The following is a 25,199-nucleotide window of genomic DNA, read 5'->3' on the forward strand; positions in this document are numbered from 1 at the left end:
GGCAATATTTAGAGAGAGCAGTGAAGATAAGTGAGTACAGGATCTAACATGTATGGCATGACAAGCTGACAACGTCACAGCGTGAGAAACTGTGTTTCAAAGTTCTATCAGTAAACTTTGAGGTATCACTATTCAGAATTTTTATGAATTTTTGTGTCTATATTTTTGCCCAGTGACTCAAACATGTCAAACTGGTCTCCGGTCTCCTGCAGTACCCCCAGGACAGGAGGTTATGGGACAGGGAGAGGTAAAAGTGAGGGGGTGGATGAGGGTGGGGGGGCGAAGGCTCAGAGAGGTGAGTAAGAGATGAGTCAACAGCCATCCACTATAAGATGTCTTGATGGAGCCCAACAGTGTCAGTGCACAGACGTCCAGCCAAGGTAAGGCCAACTCTCCTCCCCATCTCCTTAACTGGCTTCAACTCGGCCATCTTTGATTCTCCGTCTGTGCTCACAGTCGCGTTTGGTCCTTCATTCTTTACCAGGATATATGTTTGTTTCATTACTTACATCTTTTTGAAGTATGTTTGAATGTTGGATTTATTTGTATAAGATGCATATCTCTATAAGTGTATTCATTTAGTTGTTTTTAGATGCTTATAGATTGTGTGTCTCGTAGCTGAGGTTTCTATGAGCTCATACCCATCCGTCAATTCTACTCAAAGCATGTGCCAGAGGTTTGGAAAATGGGGTTGAGAAAAATAGTTATAGCCAAAAGCAGTGATCTTTGAACTTTGTTACTGTCATGAATTCACAGATATCTCAATCACAAATATGTTCTGCCACAAACAAACATATTGAGTAATTACTTGAAGGATGTTTATGTATAATATGATGACGACCGGCAGATAGGCCTACACTCTTAGCGAAATAACACAATGTTGTAACAAGTGAGATGCATACACATTAAATAGAATAACTAGAATGGGCACTCGGTAGAGCGCATACCTTCGCATATCACAAGATTGGGCATTGAATTATGAACATTTTGGCATTTGTTGCATGCCAATTGGATACAAATTGACCACGCTATGGTAAAAAGAAGATTTTTACCTTTTCTTGACCTTGACCTTTGACCCGATCAATCCCAAAATCTAATCAAATGGTCCCCGGATAATAACCAATCATCTCACCAAATGTCATGCGATTCGGTTTAATACTTTTTTAGTTATGCGAGTAACACGCATACAAATAAATAAATAAATAAACTAGAATGGGCACTCGGTAGAGCGCATACCTTCGCATATGACAAGATTGGACATTGAATTATGAACATTTTGGCATTTGTTGCATGCCAATTGGATACAAATTGACCGCGCTATGGTAAAAAGAAGATTTTGACCTTTTCATGACCTTGAACTTTTACCCGATCGATCCAAAAATCTAATCAAATGGTCCCCGGATAATAACCAATCATCCCACCAAATTTCATGCGATTCGGTTTAATACTTTTTGTGTTATGCGAGTAACACGCATACAAATAAATAAATAAATACACGGCGATCAAAACATAACCTTCCGCATTTTCAATGCGAAGGTAATAATATGCACAATCTTTTTCTTCTAGGAATACTAGTGCTATTCTGAATTTGGTACATCCAAAAAATAAATATGGATTCCACTTTGGCCCTCCTGTTTTCTCTGCTGCACGTTTTAAGTGTGTGCTCAGCTGCTCCTCTGCCAGGAGAAGTAGTGAAGATGAAATCAAAAGTGAAATGGATGGCCGAACAGCTGGTGGTGAGGCTCAACAAAGACGTCCAGGTAATGTTTATGGTTGTTTGTGGGGGCCGCAAATCTGAAGCATTTACAAAAGTGTGTGTATTCTTTACTGAATTGTGACCTCTGTGGTGCTACAGGTCCCGGCTGGTCTGACTCTCGGCCCACCTGCTGATGACTCGGATGGACCTTACTCCATCGTGGCGGTCTTGGAGGGCTATAACAGCCTGATCTGTGACACCTTCAACGGGGTCGCTCAGGTCAAGTTGGACATCTCTTCGCTGACAGGTTACCTGGATCAGTGGAGGCAGGGTCACTGCAGTGAGCAGCGGCCAAAGCCCTCAGTGCCGGGGCCGATGCAAGAGCTCGAGCGGCGAAAGGAGTTCATCCACACGGTGAGCATCGAGGCGCTCATGAGGGTGAAGGAGACCCTCCGTCTGCTGCTCGACAATCTGGATCATCTTGAGACTTGTTGAAGGACAGCCATGAGGACAGAGCTGCATCCGTGATGTCTGACTTCCCACCTGGCACGGTTGAACTTTTGCAATGTATTTTTTTAAGGAAATCTATTCTTGAACACAGACTTATTTATACACATTTGTATTTATTTATATCGTTTATTCAGAAAATATATATTTTGTAACGTTGTCTTCTTATCGGGTTGTAGTTTCTGCAGGATTGTTTTCTAAGCAAACGGATCTATGCTTTGCACAACAAGATGAATCATGCGTTTGTATTTTGACATTACTGTTGTATCAACAAAGCCCTCAGTGATAAACATGGACTTAGGTAGTACTTCTGTCAGTTTCCTAAATCACTTGGCCGGCTGCAGCCAGAGGAAACCTCACAGTTGGCAGTGATCATTTCTTTAAAACCCTGTAAACAATGTTGAAACTTTCCAAGAGTAACAACAGGTGTTTGTAGGAGAACAACGAGGACAGGAAAAGGGCAACTTCCATTTCAGTGCAATATCAGGTTCTTTCAAAAACGGTTTATATCTGTGGATGTTTTTTTCTATTTTGTCTTTTTCTATTGGATTAAAAATGAGTAAATTTTTAACAAACATCTATAGTGTTGAAAGTAAGTTTGTCAGTGTTGTTTAATAAGTGAAAGACAAGAGATCAGAATGAAGTGAGAAGGCACGTAGACCAGGTTACATGTCATACGTGGGTGTTCATCTCTTGCTTCACTTGTATTCAAGGTTCATGAGTGGAAAGTGTTTATTCAGAACTATCAGTTTATGATTAACTCTTTTAAAAATAGTATCCAAAACAGTGTAGACAATTGAAAGCATAATAAATAGTCACATCTGTGAATCCAATACATATGGATTACATTATATTTACAGGTGGGACAATAAAACACAAATTCATGTTTTTTTACTGTATATTATTCCATAAAATACCAAGTACAATAATTTTTCGGTTTGTTTTAGTAGTAAAAACATGGATTACAGAAATGCAAGATGAGGTTGAAGGACGTGAGGGCACGGAACAGTTCCACACACGATGCGTCACATGCTGGACACTAAACAACTTTATGAGAACCACTAAACTTGTTTTCTTTTAAGAAAGTCGATTGTTGTCGTAGCCTTACACACTTAAGATGCCAACACATTGTTTCTCTCACACATACATACATACACAGACACACACACACTCACTAACTATCAAACCACTTGCTTCTTTTGACATTGGTGCAGTTGTCGCTATTCCCCATCAGTTTCTTCTTGTACTTCTCCACCAGGCTGTCAAAGTGGTCCCCGCCTCCTCTCTTGGAAGGCTTCTTGGCGTTTTTGACCTTAAGAGACAAACAACATGAAGAGGCGTTAACAGAACAACTCTGATAAAGTGTCACCAAACTGGCATCCTATTGCTTCTAAACTTGAAATAAATAGTGCTGCTGGCAGAGATGGGGTCCAAAGGAAAGTGTGTGATCGCAATTATGCAAAACAAGAGCTGTAAAGCACTCGTTTGACTTGGTCAAACAAAAATGTCAAACCATTGTGACCCAAGGTATTATCTATAAATCCTGACCATTTTTATTCACCTTCTATTACCATAAATAGGTAACCAAGCCATTTCAAAAATATATATAGGTTTGATAAATCAAAACGTGGTTGTATGCATGCGTCCTTCAAATCACACGGTAAATGTATAGGTTCTCGTTTTATTCCTCTCATAAGTATAGCTAACAGAAAGCATGCACACCTTTTTATATTGGATTGCATGTTTTAGGTTACATTTATCAGAGCAATACAAACATGCAGACTCCCTCATGTGGCTCAACGGTGTATAGCAGTGGATAGATAAATGTTAAATAAAAAAGGGGAAAAAAGTTGTTCTTAATTGATATTACTGCAATTATGAAGACTTAACTATTGTAAAACACAAATTGGGTTAAATGGTGCGTTCACACCAAAAGCGTTGCGAATAGTTTGCGTGAGTAGATCCCACGCAAAGTCAACGTACAGACGCGAGTGGTTGCGATTGACGCAAAATTTCGCCGGGCGCCGCTTCTTTTGGTGTGAACGCGGCATAAGATGTTATGTGGATATGAGTAAAGACCTCAAATAAGCATATACAACATAATATTTATGAACCTGGTTGCTGCGCTGCATGGGCTTTTCCATCTGTTGTCTTTGACGGTCCTTCCTGTTGGATCCAGGCTTTGCTTTCTTGGGGGGCGGGGCCTGTGGCTTTCCCTTGTCGCGCAGCCTGAGAAAGACAACAGTTCATCACGTGTAACTGAAGCTCATCGTTAAGACACAGTCGGTTTTCTGATACGTTTGCCCAATCTTTTACATGATTGTTCAAAAACATTTTCTGATACATTTTTTTTTGTAACTGTACTTGTTTTGCTGTCTTACTCAAGAACTGAAGACTAATAAAAGTATTTTTTAAAGTGTACCTGATCTTAGGCCCACGATGGGATGGAAAGTTTAGAATCTTCTTTCGTTTCTTTCCATTTTCCAAACTGACGTGTTCTAACTCAGGGGTGGTCTGGAAGCCGAAATAGCGGTTGCGTTGCTCCGGGGTTTGAACAGGAGCTGATGAACACAGAAAATTGGACGGAGAGAAAATCAAATAATGTAAAGAAGTAAAAAGATGAAAATGTTAAGAGCAAAAATAAAAAGGCCATCGTTGAGTTTAATGCAGTGTGTCAATCGTAAAATGGTTTCTCCCCAGCACGAGTGTGCTGTACTCCTGCATCTGTGCGGTGACAGGAGAAGAGCAAACCAGAGCTCATCTGCAATAAACCCTCATGTCCTACTTCCTATGTTCTCTCAACTGTAAAAAAGCAAAAATATTACAAAAACTGAAGTGGCATTTTCATACCTTTCTCGTTTATGGTCTGCGCCGATGAGGATGGTGCTTTATTTCCACTGGTGCTGGGTCCTTTTCCTTCTCCGACTGTCTGGGGCTGAGGTTTTGCTGCTCTTTTAAAAGCCAGACTTTGCTCCTGCAAAGAGATCCACAGAAGTTTACTTTACATTTAGAAAAATAAATCTGTTTATTTGAACACCAAGGTGTAACCTCTCACACATCGATACAAACGCACCTTGTTTTTTTGTTGACGCATTTCTTTCATTTTGAGTTTCCTAGAATCCTCCAGGGAGAACTCAACAATAGGTCTCTGCAGGATGAAATCAGAATACAACTCAGTGAGATCAACACAATAATTACTACAATGTGAAGTCTAAAGGTAAATAAATATCACGGCCACAAAGCAGAAACAAAACATCCCGAAGGATTTCAGCCCTTAGTGTTCTCTGCATTCAAGTACTGTGTTGCAGGAATGTACCTTGTGTGAGCCAAAGATGTCAGGGTTGTTGTTAAGGTAACGAAGTGTGCTGAGAGCATGTTCGTGGGCCTGGAACTGGACAAAGCCATAACCTAATGATTGTCCCATCACCTGACCCTTCTCTGGCCTCTTGTCATACATCACTCGGCACTAAAGGGAGAAACAGAAGGTGGCCACGCACACACACACAAACAGCGTGAATAAGAATGACAACAACACTCCCTACTGGACACACAGAGTGTTCTATGATAGACCACATTCATAACATTCAGAAATACTACTTACACAAAACTATTTCCAGAAATGATTTGACAAAGCTGCAAATTAATGATATTGGCTATAATAACACCGCTGCATTTCATGAAAAGTCGACCAGAATGCCGTCTCGGTTCTCACCTCTGTGATGCGGACTCCTGTGACTCCTTTCACTGCTTGGAAGCAGAGGGCTTTGAGTTTTTTATTGTCCACTGACTTCGGCAGGTTATGGACACACAGACGAGTCTTTGACACAAACACATTCAAGGCCCGAAGCTTGGTCTTCTTTATTTCTTCAAACTAAGGGAAATAGACCAAATATATGGATCAACATATAAGTCAGTCGAAAGTTAATGTGTGCGAGATAAACAATTGTGTATTACATTTACTCAGCAAGTAGGAATCGTCTTGAATGCTAAATGAAAAATGAACTCACTCTGGTTCTTTTGATCATGTCTGCTTCAGGAACACCCTCTGCAGCTTTGGTTCCAGCCCGGATCACTGGGTGTGGAGGTCAGAAGACAATATCACACATTATAAAAACAGATTTATAAGGGATTGAGCAAAGAAATGCAACAAAAACCTATTTCAAAACACAAGACAGACATCACTTTCCGAAGTCAATGTTAATTTTGTGAATGTTCAATCAAATATGCATGAAGTGATACCGTTAATACTGACATTAAATCAAGTAACCGTGTCAGCTGAACGGGTCACTTTAACTGATGACAGCTGACAAGTGGCAAAGAAGTTCACTCACATCCTTCTCTGGCCAAATACATGTTCCTGGTGCCCGTTTCCACTTTCACTTTGTCCACTTTCAGCTTGGAAGCATCATCTTTGCTCACTGCGTCCACAACGAACAGCTTTCTGCCATCGACACGGATGCCACCGTTCTGCATCAAATAACCCAATGTAACAACAAAGCAGCATTAGAACTCATTGCAAAAAAAAAAAACAACAGATGCTGCAATCATAAAAAGGCAGCAGTTAATTATTCAGAAAGTATTACCTGTGCCACTTCCTCTGCTGCTGCCCTGCATTTATCTGCAGCCTCTTTAGTTTTGAACTGAGCAAATGCACAACCTGAGAAAACAACAAACGCAAGATACGTTAAGCAACCCGTTTTCTCAAACAACAAAGAGAAGACTGGTCATTGGAGGACAGATGGCTGACCTTTTGAATGTCCCGTTTCCATGTGGATAACAATCTTAATGTAGTTAAGCTCTCCGTATTTTAACAGAACTTCCTCAAGACCATCTTCTTCTGTATCGAAGGAAAGGTTCCTGCATCAGCCAGGAGAAAGACGAACAAAGATGGTGACAACACAATAAGCATGGATAATTTGAGAATTAAAAATATAGAGCAGAGTACCATAAACAAAAGCAGGTTTAAGAGTAAGTAGTGAAAATAAATGTCAACCTGATGAAAATGGTTCTGCCCTCCTTCACATCTGAAGGGAGAAGCTTCTTTGAGGTTCTCTTTTTAGCTACAAATAAAAGGAGCAGACAAGCAGTGTCAAAAGAACATTCATATAGTGATTTTGAATAGAGATGCACGATCAGGTTTTTGGTGCCGATCACCGATCACTGAAATCAGTATCTGCCGATCCGATAATACCGATCACGGTGTCGATTGAAGCATTCTATTTATTGTGTAGCATTATTGCCTAGGACTATGAGGAAATACATATACAGGACTGTCTCAGAAAATTAGAATATTGTGATAAAGTTCTTTATTTTCTGTAATGCAATTAAAAAAACAAAAGTCATGCATTCTGGATTCATTACAAATCAACTGAAATATTGCAAGCCTTTTATTCTTTTAATATTGCTGATTATGGCTTACAGCTTAAGAAAACTCTAAAATCCTATCTCATAAAATTTTAATATTTCCTCAGACCAAGTAAAAAAAAAGATTTATAACAGCTGAGTGTTTGTCAAGGCTCAGGAAACCCTTGCAGGTGTTTCGAGTTAATTAGACAATTCAAGTGATTTGTTTAATACCCTACTAGTATACTTTTTCATGATATTCTAATATTTAGAGATAGGATATTTGAGTTTTCTTAAACTGTAAGCCATAATCAGCAATAAATCAGAATAAAACGCTTGCAATATTTCAGTTGATTTGTAATGAATCCAGAATGCATGACATTTTTGTTTTTTGAATTGCATTACAGAAAATAAAGAACTTCATCACAATATTCTAATTTTCTGAGACAGTCCTGTATAAAGCAACTCAAACATTAAAGAAATTACCGATTTCTTTAAACATTTATGACTTTTACTTTGAAAAATGTCCTAATTGATCAATTAAAATTGTTTGATTGCTATTGTAGGGGATTTCAGATATGTATGGAACACATCTGCATTATTCATTTCCTGGAACTCTTGGAGAAATCTATATACAGGACTTTTCTTAACATACAAAAGTCAGACTTATTTTTATAAACTCTTCCTTGGTACATTAAAAATGTTTTAATGTTAGCATAATTTAAGCTAAATCTCAGAAACGATCTCTAAAGATACAAAATCAGTTCATTGTTTACTTTTATATGTTCGTGTATGATTTGTCGACATCTTATTTTGACAAACGGATGTTGTTTCACGTGGTTCTTTCCGCTAATTTTGCAAAACCGGATGTTGTCATTTAAATCCTTCCGCTAACTTTATCAAAACCCTCGCGCGCTCCTGATGGAATGTGTTTACCGTGAACATCAGTCTCTAGGGGCAGACATGTGAGAGTCGGCTGAGTTGACCCAGAGATTCAACTCGGGGGACGGGGACGTCGCTCGGTGGTGAGGATCCCCTCGTGGACCTCTCACTCTGCGGCCCTCGGCGGGCGCATCGTCTCCGTTGCGGTGCGCCGCGATTGAAACGTCTCCGATAGTTTTTCTCGCAGATGTTACATCATCTGATCGGCCGTTTTGAGAACGCCGATCAAAACCGATAATGGGAATATCGGCCGATATGGATCGGCGCCGATCAGATCGGTGCATCCCTAATTTTGAATTACATACAAAACATGAAAAACATAAGCAGGGAATTGTTACCTGATTTATCTGCTTCCATGTCCTCGTCATCCTCTTCATCATCGTTTGAATCATCGCTACTCTTATCGTCTTCACTGTCGTCCTCTTCTTCCTGAGACATATCATCATCTTCCTCCTCCTCCTCCTCCTCTTCTTTCATGTCTGAATCTTCCTCCTCCTCCTCCACCTCACTATCTTGGTCCTCGCTAGCATCATCATCATCATCAGATTGGGATTCTTCCACCTGCTTTACAGATGATTTGGAAGGGACTCTGTGGAAAAATGTCCAAACAAAAATAAACCGTTAGATTAAACCTTTTTAACACCTGGTGGCACATTCCTACAGGTGTACATATTTGAGGTGCATACCTTTTATTTGCAGGTGCTGCTTGTGGCTTTTTTTCTTCCTTGACTTCAGTGTTAATCTTGGCACCTGACTTTTTTGTAGTTGCTTCTATAATTTTATTTCCTATTGTGTAAAAAAAACAGTGTTAATCATTACTATCTTAACTAATTTCTACTAAGACACACTATATTTTGTGACTTTAATGATAAGTAGTTGTCTTGCAGGTGAACATTTTTAACTATTACCTGCACTTGATGGCGGCTGTGTGGCGATAAATTGTTCCTTAGGCACAGCCCAGTCAATTGCTACCTGCCGACCTGTGAGGGGAAACAATAACATTTAAAAAGTTTTTAAAATGTTCAAATGTTGATGTCAACAATTAACTGTTTTTCTCACACAACAAAGTGAGTGTCTCACTCACTAACCTTTTATCTCCTTCAGGTTCAGAGCATGTAGTGCTTTCCCTGCCTCAAACAGATTTTGAAAAAGAACAAACGCAAATCCGCGCATCTTTCCATCTACAGAAAGAAAAGAAAACATAAAAAAATAACCAGTCAACCTACTTATTCAACATGTTTTCTGGCATATTTGTGCATCCAGTAGGAATTCAAAACACTGTTACCTGGCTTGAGGGGAATTTTGGCCTCAAGAACAGTTCCGAACTTGGATAAAATTTGTTTCAGGTCATCTTCTGAGCACTGTGGGACACAAAGTCACATGTTAAAAGGTCAAGCATGGTGTGTGCCAGATTAACAGCAGATATGTAACTGAAGTTCAGATACTGAATCAAAGTGGGCGTGTCATCGGAAGCCTTCACAACCATTTAGCATATTGTACCTTAAAACTCAAATTCCTGATGATGAGTTTGGGTTTCAAATTGACTTTCTTGACGCTTTTGTTCTGCTCGTTTACTTTTGGAGCTGCATCTTTTCCTTTTGGTGCTGCAACCTTTTCTTTTGGTGCTGCATCTTTTTCTTTTGGTGCTGCAGCGGGCTCTCCAGGCGCTTAATGGAAGACATGAACAAGGTTATCGAGTAGACGTGGCAAGGGAGCTCTCACAGTTGTTGGACACGTCTTTATACACACCGGTTTTCTTTTTCTCTTTAAGTTTCCTCTTCGCCAGTACAACAGAAAGCCTTTGTCCGTCGTATTCCTTTACTTCTTTCAAAGCTCGCTGGGAGTCTTCCTCCATGGCATATGTGACATAGCCAAACCCCCGGCATTTGTCTGAGCCTGGTTTATAAATAAGAAGAGGTCGTTAATGTTTATATTTCTGTTTTCGTTGTACTACAACTGTTTTTTTTAAACGTGCCTTTGTATCGACACAGGCCTCAACATCTAGCAGTGACGATAACGTATCTCCAGTGAGAGTAGCTACATCTTCTCGTTAAATTGTTCGACGGCGACAATTTTACCTTTCTCGTTGACCACGAAGCATTGTTTCACCGGACCAATTTCCGAGAATATTTCCTCTAGTCGTTTATTTGAAGCTGAAGCTGGCAGGGGGCTAACGTACAAGGTCCGTGCAGGCATGGCTCTCCCCGGCCCGGCTAACGTTACCCGTTAGCTCGCTAATAATGGCCTTTTCCGGCTCGGTTATGACTCACAAACTGACGTCTGTATGTTAACAGTCCCGCACTAGGTGTTACAATCTAAACACTGGGTATCACGCGATTCGGCTCGATGAATACATGCCACCGAAGCGCTAAACGTGAACACCAACAGCGAGCAGATCAGGTCGCATGTTTACATACGGGGGCAGCCATCTTGGTAACTCACCGGAAATGGTCTCGAGCCGACACTTCTCACAGCTTACGCCGCCTAGCGGCCCGGAGGTTTACAGTCCATGACGTCACATTTCCATTCTCAACTGTTATCTGTTATGTTGCGGGTCAAATTGACCCGTTTCAAAGTTTGAAAATCTAGGAAAAATATTTCTAAGTACTTTTTCTGTATAAAACTTCTTCTACTTAACTTATTTAGTGTAATCAACGTCAATTTTTTTTGATGATGTTCGGGTCAATTTGACCCGGCAGTTAAAGTGGAGGCTAAAAAGTGGTCAAAAGTGTCAAGTTTAGACCATTTATTTCTTTGTAAATATGGGTCAGTCTTTCTTACGCCCTCGGACCAAGTTTCACACACACACACACACACACACACGCACACACACACACACACACACACTCACACACACCCCTATTCAAAGCCCCATATATAAAGTTGTACACGTTTTAAACTTTAAACAAAAAAACTAGGTGTTTGTTATGGGAACCATCTCTATCATGATGTGTGCCCATCACCCTGTATTGTGCCCATCACCCTAATGAGAAGCACACTTTACAGAACAAACAATGTTCATCATCTTCTCACTTTCTCCCTAAATACACCTTTATTGGACATGGGACACTAAAGTAAGGGTTTCTTTTCATGTCTCTCCCAATAAATATGGTATTATAGTACTTCTAATAGACTGTCTGTCTGACTGAGAGTGACACACAGACCCTGTTTCATCCCAATCTCAGACGCACACACACACTCTTTCTAACGACTCCACCTAAGCGAGAAATACAGATACTGTTTTGACGGGAATCTTTATTTTCCCCTGAGGCAAAACTCCACCTACACTTATCAGGGGAGGGCCAACATTACAAAATGGTTGCAGAGAAGTACTACAACATTACACTCTGCAGATACATACGTCTGCACCATGAGGATGACTGTGTGCTGGCCTTTGGTCATCTTTTATAACATAATGTATGCATCTTAACACTTTGAATAAACATAAATAAAGTTTACTTTCAATACAAATCCTTTATGACTCATTTGGCTTGATTTTGAGTGGGCGGGTCATTATGACCCTGAACAGCACAGGTGTCTCATCTCTATTTATCTACATCACCCCACCATCAAATTGACACAATGCAAATACAATTTAAGAGGAAATACATGTTATGGTAGACAAAAGCAAATTTCTATTTATATGTTTTCAATGTACCTAAAAAATAGTTTGAACATGTATTTTCCATTAAAACGAGTGAGTTCTCCTGATTGAACTCTGATCTATGAAGGGGTGAATAACTCCATTACACAAATAACTGATTGCATCGTTAGTAATGGTGTTGGTGATGAGGTACAAACTATAGTTATGAGGATTTTTTGGTTTCTGAACACTTTAGGATGATTCAACATTAACCGGGTCAAATTGATCCTGGAACATCACGGCTGTATGTAAGAAACAAACATAACAGGAGGGTTAAAAAAAAAAGTACTGTCCAAACAATAATAATCGATTTCCTCCCTTTAACGTTGCACTTTACCCGCTCGCCATATGTCCCCGAGTTGTGTCAACATGTCGTGTTTCCTGTACATTTCCTGCATGTTCTAAAGATGTTTAACTTATGAACCTCATGACAAATCACGTGTGAGGTGTTTTGATGATAAAAGCGCGATGTGAAGGTCGCTTTGTCAAATTCTCAACATGGGTATTATCCGTTTTGTTTCTATGTTTTTGCTCGTTAATAACTCATTTATTCATGCATGTGCCTACGTATGTACATAGATATATTGTAGGGTACTTTACCAAAAGATAGGGGTTGAATTGCATGAAATACAACGTATTCTACACATGAAACACCCAAAAATGACATAGGCAACAAGTAAAACGTAATAGGACTAATTAATTACGTTTACTAAAATTAAATGGAAAATGTTGACAAAGAAATGTTAACAATTTTATTGCACAAATAAGAAATGTTAAAATGTTCAAGTAATGAGACACATTATTACAATAGTATAGGCACATGTTCAATAACAGACATTTCCTTAATGTAAAAGGTTAGAACAAGTCTAACCCGTCACTTCGTCCTTTGGTAGTTTGTAACAGCGCTGCCACATTGAGGTTTACCACTGACACACCGACGAGGCCGTCTTTGTCTCAACACTGTTGTTTTGGTTTGGTTTCGTCAACGTGTTATTTGTTGTAGAAACAGACATTCTCCTATGCAGCAGGACACCATCAGAAGAATCAAGTCCCATCCATGCAGTCGTTTGTGTAAATATGAGATTGTGCAGCGACCAAATTATGTTTTTGCTTCGAGAAAGTAGAAAATAGTGCACGCACGAAGGCTTCTGGAAGCAATTTGCAACATATTTCACACATTTTGAAGAGAAGGTACCATAAATTCCTTAACTTACTAGTGTTATAACCTCGTTTAGGCTTCTTCGTTCCATTCTTTGCCTCATGAAGCTGTCAAACAAACAATCCCTCAGGTCTCCCTGCAAAATACCCTTCCTCCACCTCCTTCATTTCCTCAGACCGGTGTGTCTCCACACCACTTTGCATTCGCCCCATTTTAATTCAAGTAAATTAAATTTGATGCATCTTTGTTCCCTCCATCATGGCTTCAACAGGTTTCTCAAGCAACATGTCCCTGTGATCACTGTCACGGTGCAAAACTGCCCACCGGAAATGAGCAACTGCCTCAGAGTAGCAAATTAGTATGTTTACTTCATGAGATGAGAGCACAATCCATCAGTAAAGGGAAGGGCAAACATATCTCAACAATTCATGTAACAAACAGCACTGTGTCCGAGATCGACACATACGGGTAAAAAGCACTGGAAAGACACCCACAGAAACGGCACAATCCTTCATCGTCTGCTATACTGTACAATTCAAATGGGGCGGATTTAGTATTAGGTTTGTTCGAGATGAGCTGCAGGAAAGTGGAGCCGGCGGCGGCAGCAGGGAGCGTTGGCAAGAAACTGCAGTCTGACAGTTACATCCTGTTACATATGATCGGTAGGCTACTTGTACTTTACAGACTTCATTCATAGGTTTATAAATATCTATTTAATAAGAACTGTATGTGTCGCTGCATCCTTTTTTATATTGAGACCAACGGCCAACGAGTGCACGTTAAGCATCACAACTACAGTGAAACAGGATTTTATACAAATATAATAACCAATCAGCTCTCTGATCTGGCAAAAGCCAGGCGTTTCCCATCATGCATTGGGTCACGTAATCTGTGTCGTGCTACTGCGGCGCCTGGCTCTACCATCTGCAGCTCTGCGCTCTCGTGAGGTTATCGTTGATCACGCATGACGCCAGAGCAGGGCCGACACAAACCCAACCAGCATGCATTGGGCGTCGGACGCCGGTACTCGATTCTGTGCAGGACCGCCTCTTCTCGAACAAACTCACTAAGATCCAGGCAGCCAAAAAAATGTCACTCAACAAAATATTTTAAAACAGATGTGTGTTCAGTTCAGTCGTTCCATTCTGATGAGTTGACCTGAAAGGATTTGTGAGCCATGAATTTAAACATTCTGATAATCGCAACACATCGTAGGCTAATACATATTTTTGGATCCAACTAAACATGACCCGCGAATATGGTTTGTGTTGTAATGACATCATCTTACATCTTGGCCTTCAGAGGGGAGAGGTGGAGCGAGTGGAGGAACATCTCGAGGGTGGTCAGATACTCCTTTTGGTGCCTCTTTAGGTGACCTGCGTGGGTCGAGTCCTCCCACTTCTTTGCCGTGAGGTCTATCCCACGCTTCCGCCAGTGATCAATCAGCTCCTCCACGGCTCGTGGGTTGCTCAATAAATCGTTCTCGCAAAAGAAGAACAGCGCGGGAGCAGTGACGGGAGAGTTCCAGAAAGCCTCAATGCTCGTGTTAAAATAATCCACCGTCTGGCGTCTGAACATGTGAAAGTATAACAGGCTTATTTGTCGTACCAGAGTCTCCCCACGTGGAAATACAGTTTTAGCTAGACCTGGGCAGAGAGGAGAAACAACACATTATTTGCAATCCTCATGAATGTATAAATGAAATGTAAGATTTTAAATAATGTCAATGCTCAACTGACCTGTGGCCATCGTCTCCACCGAACCCACCACAAGACTATCATAGATTTGGCCTTTGATCCTCTGCGTGAGCGCCTGGTATTTATTTGTGTCCTGGGACAGATGTACCAGCAGCTGAGCAAATGTGTAGCCACCAATGGAGAAGGCGTGGACGAGCAGTGGGCGGGACACAAAGCGTTCACTCTGGAGCAACTCCAGCAACCTCTTTCCATTTTCCAGACCCCAGCGGGGCCACAGGAACTCTTGCACCTTGAGTAAACATAATCGGCTTTAGGCAGTCACAAATATTGACCCATCTTTTTATAGTCAACAAACAGGTTACAGACATCCTCGTCACAAAATTCCCCCCTGGGGATAAAGTCCTATCCTGTCCAGGGGCGTCTCTAGGATTTTGATCCATCTGGGGCTTAGCCAGTGCAGCTGCTCGCCATGTTGGTGCCCTAAGCATAACTCCTTCATGATGCCCCCCTGAGATAGGAAAGTGCCCCGGATGTTTTAGCCTAGGGACGCCACTGATCCTGTCCCTGTCCTTACATTGATGAAAAATCAATCATAAAAGCGACATTGTAAAAAGATAGTTCCTGGTCAACAACCCGATAGCAGGGTTCATACACATTTTGACCAATGGATTTCCATGACTTTTCCATGACTTTAAAGCAAATTTCCACGACCAAACGGAAATCTCGGTATAAACATGAAACATTTAGAAAGTTGTGCGTATTGAGAGCGTACGCCGGCTTATATTTTGAGCGTCTTTCTTTAAAAAACATGTTAATTATTTCAAACTCGGCGTAAATGAACATGTGATTATAACACATTTCCATGACTTTTTCAAAACTTTTATGATTTACGTTTTTTCCATGACTTTTCCAGGCCTGGAAATGACCATTTTAAAATTCCATGACTTCCAGGTTTTCCATGACCGTACGAACCCTGTGCTAGCCAAGCAGGATTGTGACGCTTTTATCCAGAAATAACTGTTGCAACTTATCAAGCTCACGTCTACCCTTATGATATCGTTGGTAGAAGACATGAGTGAGGAACTAAAAAAGGTGTGTCTGACAGCTCCTGGCCTCCTACCGATGGGGCTTTTCACTTTTAACCCTTGTGTTGCCTTAGGGTCATTTTGACCCGAATCAATATTACACCCTCGCCTTTTTCATTTTTGATTCAATTTTCACTCTCCTGTTACCTTTATATTTACTAACATATTTTACCTTTTTCAATTATTAAAATCTCCAGAAAATTATTAGAATTCCAAGTTTAAGTGTGAGGCACTTTATGTTTGTTTGTTGACTACCGAAAGAACACCGACATTAAACATTGAATGGGGTCAAATTAATCCGAATATTGATTCGGGTCAAAATGACCCGAAGGCAACACAAGGGTTAAGAGGCATTGCATTTAGCATATCCTGGTGTTGCTTAACCAGATAGAATTCATAGCTATGCTGTTAACATTTCAAGATGAATCATAATATAATTGAGTCAATCTTCATGAAGTTGGCTTAATTTGAGCTAAAACTAGCATTTCTTTCTGGTTGTGATACAAAGCACTGACTAAGTAGAATGATGTCATATTCTTCTGAATCCGTCTGTATGCATTTGCAGTGTGCCTTGTCCTCACCTCGCTCTCTACTACAAGCACATCATAGCCGGTGCGGAAGTAGATTTCACAGTATTTGCCCACAGCTTGAGGACGTGAACCCAACCAGGGCAGCATGAGCATGAGGGGTTTATGGTCCTTGGAGACTTGGGTCGGACTCAGTGAGACTGGAGGAGCCAATTCGTTCATGTAGAAAGTGACATTCTTACTGAGGCGATGGGCGGTGACGCCTTTGCTCATGACAACCCTGCCCAACATGGCTGATTTCAGGATTCCCATCAGATAAAAAGTGATGCGGGTCTGCAAAAAAAAAAAAAAAGGACAAGAATGAAAACAAGTAAATTACAATGAGAAAGCTACTCACATCATCAACCTGGGAATGAAATTGTCTCCAGGTCACACAAGATGTGTAGTGACACTTTGTAAAAGGCAGTGATATTGTTTGTTCGTCAGTCACTGATAGTCATAATACAACAATTTCACAGAATAGATAAACATAATGGCTTAAAGTCAAGACATTTCCGAAACTGATTAATGACCTTATAAAGTAAGTAAGTAAGTAATTTATTCTCCATAGGTACATACATAACGTGTACATACTGACAAACATTAACAACAGAAAAAATTTACGAATGGAGGACCGTCCAAAGACCGACGTCTGTAGGCTCCTCTGAGATGAGGAGTTGGACGGCCCCTCCCCTAACCCTTTACCCCCCCCCCCCCCCCATCCCAACTACTACAGGCACACAGACAGTACACACACATATGGACCAAAACATAAAATGTCGTACAAGCAACAACAACAAAACCAGAACAGGAAAAAGAAAACCAAAAGAAAACGAAAAAGAAAGAGACATAGTAAAAATAATAATAAAAGGCAAATGTTAACTACTACTAATTTAGAAAAAATAATAATAATAATATCACGAACATCAAATTATGAATATACATTTTATTTTAAATATCTTTCCTCTATTGTACTGTGCCGCCAGGCTGTATATCAATTTTAATAACTTTCAAAGTGAAGTGAGATGGCGTTTAAGGCGAGAACCAAAAGCCTTGGTGGTGGATGCTGATTTGACCTCGTCCGGAATTTGTCTCCAGAGCTTTGGACCTCTACAGATGAAGCTTTTAAATACAATGTCGACTGTATGTTTATTTATATGTATGCCACCACGCAGCCGCGTGTTATGGTTGTAGACATGTGTGTTCCTTGTGAACATACGTAACAGATTGTGGGGCAGATTATTGTTCATAAATCTGTACATAAAAATTCCTGTCTGACACAAATGTAGATTGTTAAATCTGAGAATGCCCAATCGCTTAAAAAGCGGCTCAGTGTGTTCGTTGTTCTTCACGTTGCAGATGATCCGCACAGCCCTTTTTTGTAAAATCTCGATACATTTAACTTGAGTTTTAGCTGCGGATCCCCAGAGCATATTGCAATTCAAGAGGTGCGGATGGACAAGGCTGTGGTACAACAAACGCAGATTTTCTGTTGAAAGTATGTTTTTTGCGGAACGCACACTCAAAGAAATGACTCATTGGATGAACTCAATTAAATTGTTGGCAGGTTTTCCATCCAATAATTATATGCAACTCCAACTCAAATTTAGCACATCAGTGCAATAAAATGTAATTAAGTTAGTCCAACTCATTTGTATCAAATACATCTAAAATAAAATAACGATATTCATTAAATTAAATTAATTTATGTTTGTCCAACTCAAAATATAAACTAACTAACTAACAAAATATGCAAACTCCACACAGAAGGAACGCCCCGACTGGGAATTGAACCCACAGCCCTCTGGCTGTGAGGCGACAGTGCTAGCCACTACACCACCGTACAGCCCTGAAAGTATCTTCACCTCAACTGATTTTCAAACAATATTTAAATGTGTCACCTCGAAGAAGGGCTTGAATCGTTTTTGTGAGTGTAACCTAAATAAATCTAATAAATGAAAGTATTCATACATTTTGTGTTACACCCATTCAATATAAATATCTTCGTTTTGTAATTGATTTATTTAAATGTATCAAACAATATTTAAATGTGTCACCTCTAAGAAGGGCTTGAATCGTTTTTTTGAGTGCAGGGCAAATGTGCCGCTTCGTATACGCTTCCGACAACTGTCAATATGTTGATGCCAGCGCAAATTGTCGTCAATATAGACACCAAGGAACTTGCACTGGACTTTTTCGACATTAGCCCCGTCAATCTCAAGCCTAAAATCTTGATCTGGGAGATTATTTGATTGATTTATTAGCATATAATTAGTTTTCTGTGCATTTGGAGATAACTTGTTAGCTTTGAACCAATCCGATACGATTTTTAGCAAAAGTCAGCAACGAACCGATTAACGGCAGCTTTAACATTACTTTAGCTTAAACTGTGTCTTCCCAAATTCTAGTTGTCCTATAGAATAAAAGGACAACTAGTAAAGCCTAACCCTTCTATACAATAACGTACGAACATAATTCAAATGTATAAGAACAAAAAACGACTTCGCCAAGTTAACTCACGACGTAAATTCAATTTAACGCGAAGTGAAGCGGGCTGTATCCTTCTTCTTTCTTCTGGCTGAGTGCCTATTCCGACTTCATTTATTTACGGTGATGCTCTAAAGTCTACTTAACTAGTGAGTGGCCGTCAGGGCGCTTTTCTAACGCACATTGACCACTTTTAAAAGTCAGCGAGGCTTCAAAGTCACCCCCTTTCCTCTTTCCTGATTCCTCTTTCCTTTTCCCTCTTCCTTGTTCATCGGATGCGTGTTGCTTTCAGTTGCCTGAGTCGAAGCTTGAGCGCATTTCTTCTTCTACTTCTTTTTTAACATACAATTGGTGCATTACCGCCACCCTCTGCTCTGGAGTAATAATCGGACAGCAGACTCTTTACGCTCAAAACAAAATAAAAAAAATTAACAAATAAATGAATAAATAACCCTCATCCTCCATTTAAATGTTACCCTATACAAAACCTCTGTGTCCTTTAAGAACGTGAACAGTACTCTAAGCTTATTTATTTATACATTTATTTAAGCATTTATTTATTCATTTATACATTTATTTAAGCATTTATTTATTTATTCTTGTATTTATTCATGCATTCATTTATTTATTTATTTATACTTAAGTCATTTTAAGTCCTCCATATAAGCTGTGCTCTCCCACCCATGCTCAGCATTCCCTTCAGTGTACACTCACGCACCCCCAATTCCTTTAGTTACTTCCTCATCAACTCTGAGTCTCATGCACCTTACAATTCACCACCACACGCTCCACTGACTCCTCTTCTCCACATCCTTCACACAGCCCTGTCTGGTGTGTCCCCATCGTTTTATAATAATAATAATAATTTATTTTATATAGCGCTTCTCAAGACACCCGAAGTCGCTTTACAGAGTGCAGAGCCCAGTAGTCATACATACACACAGTCATCCCGGTGGTGGAGGAGACAGAGGAGACACTAAGAAGACACAGAACAGAGTCGTACACCCTCAGTCAAACTGATTAACATTACCTGCTCATTAGATCCTCCAAAACCCAATTATTATCTCTCATGTTTAACTGCTGCGGAGACATCAGAGCCGTTGTGCGGTATTAACTGGTTTTTGAATTAACTGGTTTTGGTACGCGTGCATGAGGCAGATGTGCCGTAGGAGTGGCCTCGAGTTGCCTCTCAGGACCCGTCTGACTAACTAGGAAATGCACATTTCCATCGCTTAGCCTCTCTGTCACGTTCTTTTAATGTAACTCTAATGTTTGAAAGACTAAACACGGATGACTTTGCTGTAAAATGTGAAACCTGTTCGGGAGGCTGTAGTTGAGACGCCGAGGACACGGAGCGAGGACAAAGTAGGTGACTCTGCTGATGCCTGTTCAATATACTACTAACTTCAATAAATACTTGACAAAATGCTCTTGTTGTCAGTCTGATATTTATGTTATACGTCGTTATCTGACGTCCAGTCGATGTGAGACCAGTTTACTCTTCATACAGTGTGTAATGAAGCATGTAGCCCGTTGTTTACACCCAGCTCGCCCACCGCTGTCAGCTGGGAAACTGTGATCGACTCAGATTAAATTGTGATACAACACTGTGTGCTCTCACGTCTCTTATGTTTTATATTCGAGACTACGGATCCACATATATCCTCGTAACTATACTCTACCCTGTGCAGCACTCACTGGTCCAGATTAAACATGACTGTTACCTGTTGTTACGATAAGGACACACATTGAATAACTACACACAGGAGTGAGCGTGTCTTTAGACACATGACGGGGGAGCAGCTTGCTCCAGCCTTCGTTTAGGATTTCGACGGCATTAACGAAACGTTTTCCACCTTCATGACGATCATATCACTTGTTGACTGGCGATAAAAAAATATCTAAAACGACAATAAAAAATTAAAAATCATGGATTTCTCAAAGAATCGAACAGCCGACTTGTGCACCTGCTGTTCTGTTCTTTGCTTGTGAACTACCATTGAGCTATAGGGTATTTCACCCGATTACCCGCTTTACATTACAATGTACTTTACAATAACAAAAACTGACTTTGAGCAAATTAGGTCAGTAATATAGTAACTTTGGAAGACATTAATATTTATATAATATATTCTAACACCGACTGCCTTTTCTTCTTACATCATAGACCCACCTAACTCAAATACGTGATTGCATAGGCAACAGCCGCTTTGTGCATTAAAGTTGATGCGACCATAGGAAACGCAGTTACCGATTATCACTATTAATGATTTATCTATTAATCTAAAACGTAAACTGACTGCGATCAACCCATATTCCTCTATAGCTCAGTGTGGTAGTTGGGATGCCACTGAGGAGGCCCTATGGTCGCAGATGATCGCGGGTTCGATTCTTGGCGTTAATCTTTATCCATTTTTTAAATTTTCTTATCGCCAGTCAACAAGTGATATGATCGTCATGAAGGTGGAAAACGTTACGTTAATGCCGTCGAAATCCTAAACGAAGGCTGGAGCAAGCTGCTCCCCCGTCATGTGTCTAAAGACACGCTCACTCCTGTGTGATTCAAGATTCAAGATTCAAGATTCAAGATGTTTTATTTGTCACATACACACACAGGGTGTGCAGTGAAATGAAAGTGGCAATGCTCAGCAGGAATGTGCAAGGGCAACAAGTACACACTATTTACAAATAAAAACAACACAATATTTACAGTAAGTGTGTGTGTGTGTGTGTGTGTGTGTGCCTAAGAGGGGCAGTTGTGTGGGTCTATGTGGGGGTCCTGGTGAGGTCGGAGTTCACAATCCTGATGGCCTGAGGAAAGAAACTCCGTCTCAGTCTCTCTGTTCTTGCATCGTGACTACGGAGGCGCCTGCCTGACCGCAGCAGCTGAAACAGTCTGTTGTTGGGGTGGTGAGGATCCTTCATGATCCTGCCGGCTCTGGTTCTGCACCTCCTGGTGTACAAGTCCTGCAGGGTGGGAGTGTAGTTCCAATAGTGCGCTCAGCCGAACGCACTACTCTCTGCAGAGCCTTCCTGTCCTGAGCGGAGCAGTTGCCAAACCAGGCTGTGATGCTTCCTGTCAGGACGCTCTCTACAGCTCCAGAGTAGAAGGACTGAAGGATCCTCTGGGAAACTTTAAATTTCCTCAGCTGCCTGAGGTGGTAGAGGCGCTGCCTTGCCTTTCTCACCAGAGTGTCTGTGTTTGTTGACCATGTCAGATCCTCGGTGATGTGGACTCCCAGGTATTTATACCCGCTCACCCTCTCCACAGTAGTCCCGTTAATCCCCAGTGGTGAGTACGTCCTCTGTTGTTGTACCCTCCTAAAGTCCACAATCAGCTCCTTAGTTTTGGTGACATTCATGATGAGGCTGTTGTCCTGGCACCAGAGTGACAGATCAGCAACTTCCTCCAGGTAGGCCTTCTCAGCGTTGACGGAGATCAGGCCCTCCCCCACTGTGTCATCCGCAAACTTGATGATGGTGTTGAGCTGAACCTGGCCACACAGTCATGTGTGTACAGGGAGTACAGTAGGGGCTGAGGACGCAACCCTGGGGGATCCTGTGTTCAGGGTGAGGGATTTGAGGTGTGTCTGCCCACCCTGACCACCTGTGGCCTGGCGGTCAGGAAGTCCAGGATCCAAGCACACAGGGGTGTTCAGTCCCAGCTCAATCAGCTTGCCGGCCAGTCTGGAGGGGACTATGGTGTTGAAAGCTGAACTATAATCAATGAACAGCAGTCTCACATAGTCCCCCCTCTGGCTGTCCAGATGAGAGAGTGTGGTGTGCAGTACCTGGGAGACAGCATCATCCGTGGATCTGTTTGGGCGATAAGCAAACTGCAGCGGGTCCATGGAGGAAGGAGGAAGGCGCAGATGTAGTCCTTATCAGCCTCTCAGCATTTCATGACCACCGAGGTGAGGGCCACCGGTCGGTAGTCATTCATACATGCTGGAGAAGCATTCTTGGGCACAGGGACAATAGTGGATCTCTTGAAGCAGGCGGGGACCACGGACTCAGCCAGGAGAGGTTGAATATTGTGGTGAACACTGGAGCTAGCTGGTTAGCACAGGTCTTCAGTACTCGCCCAGATATGCCATCTGGACCTGCAGCTTTCCTGGTGTTCACCCTCAACAGAGCCCTCCTCACACTGTGCTCGGTCACAGAGAGTGTGTGTTCATCCCCAGCGGTAGAACTCACCTCGGCTACGCTAACGGTGTTGTTGTTAGCCGGCGAGCTAGCGCTGTTGTTGCTAGCCTCAAACCGTGCATAAAATGAGTTCAGGTCGTCCGCTAGGGATGCGTCGGCACTCACCATTGCGGGGTCTGCTCTGGTAGTTTGTGATAGTCCGTAGCCCCTGCCATAGGCGCCTGGTGTCGCGCTGCTCCATCTGTGATTCCACTCTGTCTCGGTACCTCCTTTTGGCGTCCTTCACCGCTCTCCTCAGTCCATAGACCGCTGCCTTGTACTCGTCCATGTTGCCGGATACAAGACCGGAGTTATAGGCAGCAATGCAGGCGTTCACAGCTTCACGGATGGATCCATCAACCCACGGCTTTTGGTTAGGAAAGACCCTAACTTTTACCGTGTGGACGATGGTGTCCGTTAGCGTTGCTATGAGGCTCATTGCTACTTCCGCAACTCGCTGCGTCACTGGAACTGGATTGGATCATGTCCCAGTCGACGACGTGAGCGTCCTGTAGCTCAGCCTCTGATTGGTCAGACCACCGCATTACGTTCCTCGTCACTACCGCTTCCGCGATCCTTTGTTTATACTCCGGAAGCAGAAAAATGGCGGCATGGTCTGATTTCCCTAACGGAGGGAGAGAGACAGCCTTGTAGCCTCTCTTGAATGGCGATAGCAGTGGTCCAACGTTCTTTCCTCTGGTAGCACACGTAATGTGCTGGTGAAAGTTCGCATGACTTTTTAGGTTTGCCCTGTTAAAGTCCCCAGCCACCACCACAGCCGTCGGGATACTTGTTCTGATGCCGACATAACACATCATGTAGGTCCGATAGTGCTACGTCGGTGTCCGCTTGTGGTGGAATGTAGACGGCTGTGGTGATGACCGAGCTGAACTCCGGGAAGGTAGAATGGACGGCATGAGATCGTCAGATGTTCCAGGTTCGCGAGCAGGAACGAGAAAGAGTCTTAATGTTCTTGGGGTCACACCACATGTTGTTTGTCATGAAGCAAACCCTCCACCCTTAGATTTACCAGACTCTTCCGCTCTGTCTGCACGGAAAACAGAGAAGGACTCGGTTGGGCATATGACTCGATCCGGCACCAGCGGGTCAGCCAAGTTTCCGTCAGACAAAAGATGTTACAATCCGCATGTCCCGTTGGAATCTGATCCTTGCCCTAAAATCATCCATCTTATTTTCCAGAGACTGGACGTTAGCAAGAAGGATGCTGGGCAAAGGTGGACGGTGGGCTTGAACTCTCAGTCTGTTCAATTCGCCCGTTTCCCTCGATGTTTCGTCGTCTCCCGTAGTAGCGGCTCCACTGTTGTTGTTTTGGTTCGCTGTACAATCTCTGCGCCACGCTGGATCGATGGAAAAAGTGGACAAAACCCTTGTTTTGCGCAAAAGTTTATGTCCAAAAGTGTGCTGCGGTCGTATGTTGTTAGTGCCGATGTGTTTGTGGCAAAGAAAATATTAAAAATAAACACAAAAACTAAAAGAGCGCACAATCTCCGCGGAGCTGCCGCGACGGCGACTGGACACAGCCGCGCCATCCATATTGGCGCGGCTGTGTCAACCCATATTCCTCTATAGCTCAGTGTGGTAGTTGGGATGCCACTGAGGAGGCCCTATGGTTGCAGATGATCGTGGGTTCGATTCTTGGCGTTAATCTTTATCCATTTTTTAAATTTTCTTATCGCCAGTCAACAAGTGATATGATCGTCATGAAGGTGGAAAACGTTACGTTAATGCCGTCGAAATCCTAAACGAAGGCTGGAGCAAGCTGCTCCCCCGTCATGTGTCTAAAGACACGCTCACTCCTGTGTGTAGTTATTCAATGTGTGTCCTTATCGTAACAACAGGTAACAGTCATGTTTAATCTGGACCAGTGA

The 25,199-nt window shown here is 41.9% G+C and overlaps 3 protein-coding genes across 5 annotated transcripts; 1 reads left to right on the top strand and 2 right to left on the bottom strand.

The window, feature by feature from the left end:
- Positions 1 to 349: 349 nt before the first annotated feature.
- Positions 350 to 2,224, top strand: LOC130195773 (leptin-like). 2 transcript variants are annotated; one of them, XM_056417478.1, is made up of 3 exons: positions 350 to 380; positions 1,567 to 1,760; positions 1,856 to 2,224. In XM_056417478.1, exons 2-3 carry the CDS (start codon positions 1,611 to 1,613, stop codon positions 2,189 to 2,191), a joined length of 486 nt encoding a protein of 161 aa, XP_056273453.1. In that variant the 5' UTR covers positions 350 to 380; positions 1,567 to 1,610; the 3' UTR covers positions 2,192 to 2,224. The 2 variants fall into 2 exon arrangements, with proteins under 2 accessions (XP_056273453.1, XP_056273454.1); XM_056417479.1 differs by lacking the exon at positions 350 to 380 and having other exon boundaries at positions 1,526 to 1,760.
- Positions 2,225 to 3,083: 859 nt separating this feature from the next.
- Positions 3,084 to 10,886, bottom strand: rbm28 (RNA binding motif protein 28). The gene is made up of 20 exons (XM_056417477.1): positions 10,567 to 10,886; positions 10,238 to 10,384; positions 9,989 to 10,155; positions 9,774 to 9,849; positions 9,577 to 9,669; positions 9,397 to 9,468; positions 9,175 to 9,274; positions 8,827 to 9,077; positions 7,197 to 7,263; positions 6,951 to 7,060; positions 6,787 to 6,860; positions 6,535 to 6,670; positions 6,211 to 6,275; positions 5,916 to 6,074; positions 5,520 to 5,669; positions 5,277 to 5,351; positions 5,054 to 5,177; positions 4,626 to 4,764; positions 4,318 to 4,432; positions 3,084 to 3,515 (listed from the first exon to the last, which is right to left on the bottom strand). Exons 1-20 carry the CDS (start codon positions 10,682 to 10,684, stop codon positions 3,378 to 3,380), a joined length of 2,376 nt encoding a protein of 791 aa, XP_056273452.1. The 5' UTR covers positions 10,685 to 10,886; the 3' UTR covers positions 3,084 to 3,377.
- A 1,983-nt stretch (positions 10,887 to 12,869) lies between these two features.
- On the bottom strand, positions 12,870 to 20,225 carry si:dkey-5i3.5 (uncharacterized protein LOC565091 homolog). Of its 2 annotated transcripts, none has more exons than XM_056417596.1 (4): positions 20,156 to 20,225; positions 16,654 to 16,932; positions 15,030 to 15,276; positions 12,870 to 14,936 (listed from the first exon to the last, which is right to left on the bottom strand). In XM_056417596.1, exons 2-4 carry the CDS (start codon positions 16,909 to 16,911, stop codon positions 14,575 to 14,577), a joined length of 867 nt encoding a protein of 288 aa, XP_056273571.1. In that variant the 5' UTR covers positions 16,912 to 16,932; positions 20,156 to 20,225; the 3' UTR covers positions 12,870 to 14,574. The 2 variants fall into 2 exon arrangements, with proteins under 2 accessions (XP_056273571.1, XP_056273570.1); XM_056417595.1 differs by lacking the exon at positions 20,156 to 20,225 and adding an exon at positions 19,159 to 19,340.
- Positions 20,226 to 25,199: the final 4,974 nt, after the last annotated feature.

The sequence above is a fragment of the Pseudoliparis swirei genome, chromosome 6, assembly GCF_029220125.1.
Source record: "Pseudoliparis swirei isolate HS2019 ecotype Mariana Trench chromosome 6, NWPU_hadal_v1, whole genome shotgun sequence".
NCBI classification, from domain to species: domain Eukaryota; kingdom Metazoa; phylum Chordata; class Actinopteri; order Perciformes; family Liparidae; genus Pseudoliparis; species Pseudoliparis swirei.

Bases quoted from the DNA above. Each gene is read 5' to 3' on its own strand.
- si:dkey-5i3.5 (XM_056417596.1), bottom strand. From the start codon at position 16,911: ATGGGAATCCTGAAATCAGCCATGTTGGGCAGGGTTGTCATGAGCAAA. The intron at 15,277-16,653 runs GTGAGGACAAGG...TGTTTACTCAAG, and splicing joins TGCTTGTAGTAGAGAGCGAG to GTGCAAGAGTTCCTGTGGCC. The intron at 14,937-15,029 runs GTCAGTTGAGCA...CTCTCTGCCCAG, and splicing joins GGTGGAGACGATGGCCACAG to GTCTAGCTAAAACTGTATTT.
- LOC130195773 (XM_056417478.1), top strand. From the start codon at position 1,611: ATGGATTCCACTTTGGCCCTCCTGTTTTCTCTGCTGCACGTTTTAAGT. The intron at 1,761-1,855 runs GTAATGTTTATG...GTGGTGCTACAG, and splicing joins GGCTCAACAAAGACGTCCAG to GTCCCGGCTGGTCTGACTCT.
- rbm28 (XM_056417477.1), bottom strand. From the start codon at position 10,684: ATGCCTGCACGGACCTTGTACGTTAGCCCCCTGCCAGCTTCAGCTTCA. The intron at 9,670-9,773 runs GTAACAGTGTTT...TTCTTTCTGTAG, and splicing joins CAAAATTCCCCTCAAGCCAG to ATGGAAAGATGCGCGGATTT. The intron at 6,671-6,786 runs GTAATACTTTCT...TATTTGATGCAG, and splicing joins CAGCAGAGGAAGTGGCACAG to AACGGTGGCATCCGTGTCGA.